Raw genomic sequence first — 8,828 nt, 5'->3', positions numbered from 1 at the left:
CTGGGTTTATCACCCTTCCCACCCTAACCCCTCTGGAGTAGGCGTTGATGCAGCTTCCCACATCCTCCCTTCCTCTGGGGCACGAGCTTCTTCCAGGGCTGCTGGCGGGAATTCCATTTCTCCTGCTTGCCCTCGGGACCCCAGGGAAGCTGCCTTTGGTCACCAGCCCCCTCATTTTCCCCCCTCAGTGTCTGCCCTTTACCAAGGAGAACCCAGACTCAGACCTGGTTATTTTTAATCCTCCCCTCTCAGCATAAGCAGCCCCTGCATGTGCCCTGCAGACACATCCATCGGCAGAAAGGGGATGGGATGGGATGGGATGGGATGGGATGGGATGGGCCCATGTCCTCTGGGGAGAGGACAAGGAATGAGTGCAGATCAGGCTTTTCACCCCAATTAATCCCAAAGTATGGGGCGAGTTGTATGGAAAATGGAAAAAAAACTGTATGGAAAGGTCTTCTGAATGCTGCATTTCTTCCATTAAAAAAACCCAACAAAACCCTTGAAAAATGACTTCTGTGGGTAAGGCAATAGCAGGGGCTGTGTCCAGCACTGCTCAGCAAAGTGGGAAAAGCTGCAGCAGCAAATATTGCTGCCTCAGGGAAGAGGGATGTGTCAGAGATGGGGTTTGTGCTGAGTATCCTCTGGAGCAGAGCTGCCAGGACCTGATGCTTCCTCTGCTACTGCAGGGATGCATCCATCTTCCCACAAGGGTTGGAGGGCTGACAGACAGGAAATCGAGAGGGGCAGAATAAATATTTTTCATACCTGAACATAATTAATTTGGTTTCCCACATCTTTATCTAAAGCAGTTGGTAGAAGCCTGGGGTGAGAGAGGGGACTTGGATGATAGAAAACAGAGGAAAAGGGTCACAGAGGACTTCAAGCAACTGACCCTAAGCGGGAGTTCCTGCAGAGCTTCCAAACGGGTCAGGTTCTTTGGCTGGAGGCACTTTTGTCTCTCTTGTCCCCGCTGCAATGTGGAAGGTGTTTGTCTGGCATCCACCTGCTGCAGTGCAGGGATGCTGGTGCAGCACTTCTCTGGCCTGACGTGGACTGCAAGTCCTTTCCCTTGGCCCCCATTTTTTTCCTTAATGTTTTCTGGAGGGTGAGAAGGTCTGCCCTGAGCCTCCTTTTCTCCAGGCTGAGCCCCTTTCCCAGCTCCCTCAGCCGCTCCTGGGGCTCCAGACCCTTCCCCAGCTCCTTTCCCTTCCCTGGACACGCTCCAGCCCCTCAGTGTCCTTCTTGTCGTGCGGGGCCCGGCACTGGCCCCAGGATTCCCAACATTAACTTTCCCCATGGTTACCCCTCTGTCCCTCAGGCTGCAAAGGAGCATTGGTGATGTGAGCCTGGCTCAGCACTCCTGAGGGGAGAGCAGCTCTTCCCTGGCCAACACCCGCTCCCCCCAGAACCCAGCCTTCCCGTGGAGCGCTGACAGCTCTCCTGGAGAAGCAGCTCCCCTCGAACACAGCTTCCCATGGCTCAGCCAGGCTGCGCCGCCCATTCCAAACCAGGATGACCCGAGGCAGCCCGTGCTGGCAGCTCAGCACTCACTGATACTGTTGCTCTCTCACCCTGAGCCGCTATCATTTCACCTTACACATTCCTTATCGAAATGCCTGGCATCAAAGCAGTCCCAGGAACAGGCTCCTGTAATTCCTGCTGCTCCAACAATCTGACCATTGATCCGCTAAGCCAAGGTCAGCCCAAACTTCCCACACATTCCAACATCCTTTTCCAAGTACCAGACACCATCTCACCCGTGATCCATTGCTGTGTGCCAGGGAAAAAATCTTAAATAAATTGGTCTCCCAGGAGCCTTGGTTTTTTTTCCTAGTTGCATTGCTTAAAACCCAAATGTAGTCAGCTACAATTGGCTCAGTTGGATTTAGGGATTCAGCCAAGACCGGCACACTCCAAACTCTTCTCTCTGTCTGCTGAGAGCATCTCCTTGCTGTTAACAAAAGCTTTGTGAGTGTCACCCAGGAATCGTCTGCTCCTGGGGCTGCAGTCCAGGGAGTGAGGCCAGAGCCCCATCGGCTCTGGGAAGAGCACCTAAATAGTTGCCTCCTTAAGCAAACCCATTTCAGGAGGGTCCCAAATCCGTCCTTCCCTCACATATCCCTGTTTCCGTACCCTCGGAGCAGCCCAGCTCAATCCACTGCTGAGGACGTTCGTCAAGCTGCCCCAGACCATGGATCCCATGAGGACACCAGCCAGGCTGGAGCCGTGGGAGCCTTGGGGACAAGGACAGCCAGACAGGAACCAGAGGTGCCGCGGATACAAGTCCCTGCTCTTGCCCCAGGGTTGCCGCCGGGGTGTCCCGGGCATGTGACACCGGGACCCTGAGGCAGCTGCCACAAGGTGGCACTGGCATCTTGTCACCCAGCCTGGTGGCATCCGGCCGGCGACTCCAGGGTGAGGGCACCCGGGGCGTCCCCCCAGCCCTGCCCTGCCCTGCCACAGCCTCTGGTCCGAATTGACCGGCAGGGACGGACAGTGGAGCTGCCAATGGATCGCAGATCGGGTGGGCAACCATTGCTGCAGGAGCTGTGCCTTGCAGGAGGGATTTTCCCCCCCAGATTCTTACACATTAGGGAAGAGCAGCATTTTTTTCCCCAAGTTTTTATGACATGTAATCCTTTAACGGGGTTTTCCCCCCTTGGGTCACGGCATCAGAAGAGATTCTGGGGTCACCAGATTCATCCCTCTCTCCCAAAAGTGGGAAAAGCAAGAATTCCACATCACTGGGGGGGATTTGGGGTACCACACTCACCATCCAGCCCCCATCCCATCGCAGGGTCCCACATCCCAGCCCTGGCTGCTCCATGGCCCATCCCACTGGAGGGGCTGCTGTTAGAGGAGGACAAGCCCCGGGGAGGTGGAGGAAAAAGGATCAGCCTGGTGTGTGTCTCTGCCCCCACCTGGCCCGATTCCCCTGATTTATTTGCAGATAAAGGGTTTATTTTCCTTTCCCAGCACTGCAGCTGCAAGATAAACAGAGCGAAGCCTCTCGAGCTACTTCCCGCTCAGGCCAGGTGCCGGAGGACACCTGCACCCCAGAAAGCCCTGCCTGGCTCAGGAATCCCAGTGGGATCAGCCCCAAAACAGGCTCCCTGCTCCAGGTTTTGTGCCCAAGCCAAGGGCATGGCAAATCAGGAACTGGTCGCTGAGCTGCTGCCATCCCGGTGCCGCCGGTGCCAAGGTTTCCAGCCCTACCCCAAACACGCTCACATCCACTATTATATTTTGGATTAGGGTTTGGCGTCACTGCTTGGGCTCAGGATTGCAACTGTGTTTAACCTTGGAATGCAGGCGGAAAGGCCCCTATGGGCCACCTAATCTAGCTGCAATTAAAGACATTCATTATGCCATTATGAACAGGCTAAGACGTCCGAGACACTGGGTCACTGGCGCTGCCCCTCAGCCCGTTTTGAAGGACAGGGACGTTTACTGTCCTGGACACCGGCCACTCCACAGGCCAGGTCCAAACCCGGCCAGCTTAATAGCAGAGTCAAAGCCAAGGAGCCCAGCAGGACCCAAGAACATCCCCTTCCCGTCCATCGCTGCGCCCTCACCCCATGGAAAACACATTTGGGACCTGCAGTACAAAAGGCCAAAGCTACAGCTGACAGCAGGAAGGAAGCAGGAAAGACTCCGGCATCACCATCCGGAGCCTGGAGAGACTTTGGGAGATGCTTGGAGCCACACACCTCCGGCCGGGCTCCGGCCACACTCACAGCATGCCCACGGCTCGCGCAGCACTGCCTGGACAGCAGCAGGGACAAAGCATCCAACCGGGAGTGCGGGGCTCGCTCCAGCCTGGGGGATTTGTCCCATCGTAGGGGCCGTGATGCCACCGAGGGGCTGCCCTTGAATCCACCTGGGCAGCGCACAGGGAGCAGGTTCAGCCCTTTCAGCATGCCCTGGGCTCTGGCACAGAGCGGTGCCCCATGGATTGCCCCAAACGCCAACTGTGCTCGGAGAAGAAGCAAACACAAGTCCCCTGGAACCCGCCACCTCCTTTAATTCCCTGCCAGAAAAGCAGGGCCCAGCCCAGCTCAAACATTACAGGGTTTCAGCACCAGAAAAACCCGCTAACCCCTGTCACACCTGCTGGGAGCCCAGGGAGGTCAACGCTGGCTGATCTGAGTAGGGAAATGGGGAAATATTCTCCTTGAAGACTCCTGCCAGCCCATGCAGGCCACAGTGGGAAAGGAGCTGCCCCTGCCATCCCATGTCCACGGTGGAGCCGAGGTGGGTCTGCAGGACCAGGACCTGCTTGCAGGTCACATTCTGCCAGCTCCTGCCAGCCAGGACATCCTGGCGTTGCTCACACCAGGGCTGAGCTCCTCCATGGTGAGGGTTCCCAGCAGCTTTGGGGGGTTCTCAGCAGCTTTAGGGAGTTCCCAGCAGCTTTGGGGCCAGCAGCACAGTCACATCCCACAGGTGAGCGGGGTGTGCACTGCAAGGTGACCCCAAGTGGCTCCCCGGGGACAAGGCGTGGGCCAGGCTCAGATCATGGAGACCCTGTTCTTGATGTAGACGTGGTAGGGGTCGCTGCGCTTGTCCACCTTGCGGGAGCGGGTGTACCCCAGGATGAGGCTGCCCACGGTGGCGGCGAAGAGCGTCATGACGAACAGGATGTACATGTAGGCGTTGTCGTTGCGGCCGGCGTGGCCGGCCGTGCTGGCCGGGGGCTCGCCAGCACAGGGGATGGCCCCGTGCAGCGTCTGGTTTAAGGCATTCAGCACTGCCTGCAGGCTTTGGTGCCAAGTCTCCGTCCGGTTGTTCTCATCCATGTCCTCCTCAGGCTGCAGGGAAGGACAGGGAGACTCGCAAGAGGCTGCCCTCACAGTGGAGGTGTTCCCGGGACCCAACAATTACCCCAAAATGGTCCTCGATGCACCTCCTCTGCCACAAAGCAGGGTGGCCAAGCCCTTTGCATTCCCAACAGCCCTCTCCCTAAATTTCAGTCCTTTCACTGAGGGGATAAAGCTCCCAGGGCTCCGGGGCAGCTGCCTGCCCCTCTCTCCTCCCCAGGGCTGGGGACAATGCAGGGACACAGCTGTCCCGAGGGACCAGGATGGCTGGGTTCAAAGTTTGCTTTTGCCAGGGTTGTGTGGGGATGGTGGGCACATATCCTGCACCCCTGCAAGGTGCAGAGCTGGCACAGCCCCCCACAAATCACTGTGAATCCATCTTGAGAGGTTGCTGCCCTAAAACCCCTGGGCATTTCCCTTCCCACTGAGTGCCAGAGCCCCTCTGACCTGCCATCCCCCACTGGACATGGTGCCCTTCTGCCAGCCCCGCCGGGCTCCCCTGTGCCCCTTCGCACCTTGCTGGGGCCCCGGAGCAGGCACGGCCAGGAAGGGACACGGGGACACAGTCCCCCACGTGTGCCATCCTTTGGGGCACGCCGGCCCCACAAACCGCCGTAGTCCCCCCAGGTGTCCACCCTGTCCCCCACCAGCTCCCGAGCACCCCTTGCCTGCTGCCCCAGCAGCTGTACCTGCGCAGAGGCAGCTCATCCCCCTCCCAAATGGGTCACCCTAAACTCGGGGTGCACCTCCCAGGATGTGACCCCAGCTGCGAGGAGGAGGAGGAGGACGAGGAGGACGAGGAGGAAGGGGCTGAGCAGCCACGAGCCCACGGCAAATGAGGTCGGATCTGGCTGCCTTCCTGACTTAGGAGAAGTAGGCTGAATTTGGGAGGTTTGGGGCAAGACCTGCGCTTATCCCAGCAGGGGACCCACAGATGGGGTACGACTTGGTGGGGGCCCACCTTAGGAGGGGTGTAGGGACGGGGAGAGGAGTGGGGCTCAGGGCGTCGGAAGGGGGCTCGCACTCACCTCGTGTGCCCTTCCTGCCTGCGCTGCTGCCAGGCTGAGCCGGGACTGAGCATCGCTGCCGGCGGGGAGGGATGCCGGCCGGGCTGGGAGTGCCGCCAGCCTCCTCCCCTTCCCGGGGCAGAGCCACCTGCCGCAGCCACCCAGCCCCGCCGCGGGCCACCACCAGCCTGTCCCCAGCCCCACGGGCCCTGCCACGGCCCCTCGCCCCAGCCGGATTCCGGGGGCTTTATGGGGCCGGGAGAGCGGGGCTCTGCGCTTCCCCCGGCACACGCTGCCGGTCACGCTTTCCTGTCCCTCCTCGTCCGTCCCCGCTGTCCCCGAGCCCTCACGCTGGCACTGAGCCTGCCTGGGCATGTTCCTCCCTGCTCACCATTCCCTCCTGGAGCTCAGCCTGCTCCATGAAATGGGATTTCCCCCCGCTTCCAGCCCCATTGGGCACCCATGGGTGGCTCAGTGCTGTGCAGTAGCAGAGAAACCCAAAGCTTGTGGGGCAGGGAGAAGGCCCAGAACAGCAGTGAAAGGCTGTGGGTGGGGGTCAGCTCTTGCTCTGAGCAGGACGTGGGGACTTTTTACCCCCGAATAAACCTGTCCATTAAATCAGCTTATGATGCTGCAGCTGGGACAGCGACCTCTGAAGTTCTGACAGCAACACCTCCTCCAGCACCACAGACCCAGTGAGAGCAGGTCTGCATCACCCAGCCCGGATGCTGCGTGGTCCCAGAGGATCCATGACAACCGTGGCTTCTCTCCTGGTGAACCCTGACCCCCTTCCCTCATCCTCCCGCTTTTCCACTGCATCCACAGCACTCCAGTGTTTTAACCAACGTTTACAGCCATCTTCCACCGTCCCTGACACCAGGGAGAGGATCTTTGCCACGTGAGGATTTCCCTGGGCTCAGGGTGAGAAAAAGGTTGTCATTGATAAAGTCTGGGGTAAATAAATGAGAAAAGGATCAGCAGCCAAAGTTCCCAGCAACTATCTTTATATATAAAATCTGCCTCTTTTTACCAGTCAGCAAGGGAAGAGGGCTCAACCCACCAGTCCCTCTTCCTCTTGTCCAAAGTGTTCATGAGCATTCACACAAATCTTTAATTTTTGTGGGGCAAAAAGCAGAAAAAACCCCAAAAAGCACCTGTTTGGGTACTTCCCCAGCAAGTGACGTGGGGATGTGGTACCCGTGCCAACCATTAAAAGCTGAGCAAGCTGTTCCCAGCCTGCAGCCCTTCCAGCGTATCGACCGGGTTAAGCGTGTGAAAGTATGTCCTGGTTTTATAGAGCAATCACTGTGTGCCTGAACTCCCGCTTTTATCCGTGCAGGTCTCAGCCGAGGGATGGAGACTCACGGGGCTGGAGAGAACAGCCCCAGTGGAGGTTTGGATGTTCAAGCAGCAGCCTGAACCTCTGTGCCACTGTCCACTCACAGTCTACAGGCAAAGGCACAAGAGCTCTTGTCTCAGCAGAGCCCCCCTGGGATCCCCGACTCCATTGGCTGCGCCGTGGCTTTGCCAGAACACCCGGCCAAGGCACTGCAACAATCCTAATCCCCGGGGCTTTCTGAAGAGACCAAAGTGCAGTCAAACACCTCCTGGAAGGAGTCGAGGAAGGGCTCGAGGACATGGCTGACGGCGACATGCTGCCCCAGCTCGTGGCTCAGCGAGGTGACCCCCTTCCCCTCCAGGCCGCAGGGGACGATGTGGTCGAACCAGGTGAGGTCGGTGCAGCAGTTCAGTGCCAGCCCATGCGAGGTGATGTAGTTCCCACAGTGCACACCTGCAGGGGCCAAGAGCACCCACCCGTCAGCACCATCACCAGGGGTGCCCTGGTGGGAGAGACTTAGTGACCACACTGCCCAGATCACTATAAACATCCTCTCCGCACCATCTTGTGCTCCTCAATTCTGCCAGGGAAAACCCACAGACAGGCTCCCCCAATCTGGGGCAGATGGGGCACAACATGTCCAGATCCCTCCTCCCCAGCCCTGCATCCCCCAGCACCTCCCGCTGCTGCAGCGTCCAATGGGCTTGGACATGAGGATAGCTGCAGGACCCCAAGTCCAGGCTGCAGGGTCCCAGGAAGAGGTACAGGATGTGGAGGGGGAACAAGGGAAGGAGGCAAGGCTGGGGACTGGGCTGCAAGCAGGCACCCAGCCCTGGGTGCAAGAGACTAACAGGTGCAGTGGTGCACAGTGCTGGGCCCTGGGTGGGCTGCAAAATTACGCTGCCCCCTCCTCCTGGATACAAACGCCACCCCTGCATGCTCCCCTGTGCACACCCACCCTCCCCGGTACCCACAGCTCCACGGCACGTCCCCACAGTTCCCTGCCAGCGTGCCCTGCCATGGTGTACATGGAATCACAGGATGGGACTGGGAGGTGTTCCACGGGCAGAGACACCTCCCACTGTCCCAGGTTGCTCCAAGCGCCGTCCAAGCTGGCCTCGAGCACTTCCAGGGATGGGGCACCCACAGCTGCTCTGGGCACCCTGTGCCAGGGCCTCAGCACCCTCACAGGGAACAATTTCTTCTCAGTATCTCATCTACCCCTGCTCTCCGGCAGTGGGAAGCCATTCCCCCTTGTCCCGGGTCCCTCTCCAGCCCTCCTCGAGCCCCTTTAGGTCCTGGAAGGGGCTCTCAGGTCTCCCTGGAGCCTTCTTTTCTCCGGGCGAACACCCCCAGCTCTCCCAGCCCGGCTGCAGACACACACCCGCTCCCGGAGCCGTCCCCGCTCACCGATGGCACAGAGTTTGCTGTCGCCCATCCACACCCCGGTGAAGGGCGGCGGGAGGGCGCGGGCCGTGCCCAGCCCGAGGCGGCGGCAGAGCCGCAGCACCAGCGCCTCCAGCCCGGCCACGTAGGCGCGGAGCGGGAGGCGGCGCCGGCGCAGGTCGAGCACGGGGAAGGCGAGGAGCTGCCCGGGGCCGTGGAACGTGATGTGGCCGCCGCGCCGCGCCGCCACCAGCGCCGCGCCCCGCGCCCGCG

At 59.6% G+C, this 8,828-nt stretch overlaps 2 protein-coding genes across 2 annotated transcripts; both read right to left on the bottom strand.

Annotated features, from left to right (window-relative positions):
• Positions 1–4,007: 4,007 nt before the first annotated feature.
• On the bottom strand, positions 4,008–6,116 carry KCNE3 (potassium voltage-gated channel subfamily E regulatory subunit 3). Its single transcript, XM_042038138.1, has 2 exons — positions 5,852–6,116; positions 4,008–4,814 (listed from the first exon to the last, which is right to left on the bottom strand). The coding sequence occupies exon 2, from the start codon at positions 4,800–4,802 to the stop codon at positions 4,515–4,517; it is 288 nt and encodes a 95-aa protein (XP_041894072.1). The 5' UTR covers positions 4,803–4,814; positions 5,852–6,116; the 3' UTR covers positions 4,008–4,514.
• A 701-nt stretch (positions 6,117–6,817) lies between these two features.
• LIPT2 (lipoyl(octanoyl) transferase 2) lies at positions 6,818–8,826 on the bottom strand (the record flags this gene model as incomplete). Its single annotated transcript, XM_042037901.1, has 2 exons — positions 6,818–7,622; positions 8,580–8,826. Coding segments are annotated over 2 exons (480 nt in total), but the record flags the coding sequence as incomplete, so codon positions are not given.
• Between the last annotated feature and the right edge of the window lie 2 nt (positions 8,827–8,828).

Source organism: Corvus kubaryi, unplaced genomic scaffold (assembly GCF_017639235.1).
Source record: "Corvus kubaryi isolate FWS band 111438036 unplaced genomic scaffold, C.kubaryi_AGA036_p1.0 37391, whole genome shotgun sequence".
Classification (NCBI taxonomy): domain Eukaryota; kingdom Metazoa; phylum Chordata; class Aves; order Passeriformes; family Corvidae; genus Corvus; species Corvus kubaryi.
The sequence above is the reverse complement of the archived record's forward strand: the minus strand, read 5'-3'. Positions and strand labels throughout refer to the sequence as shown.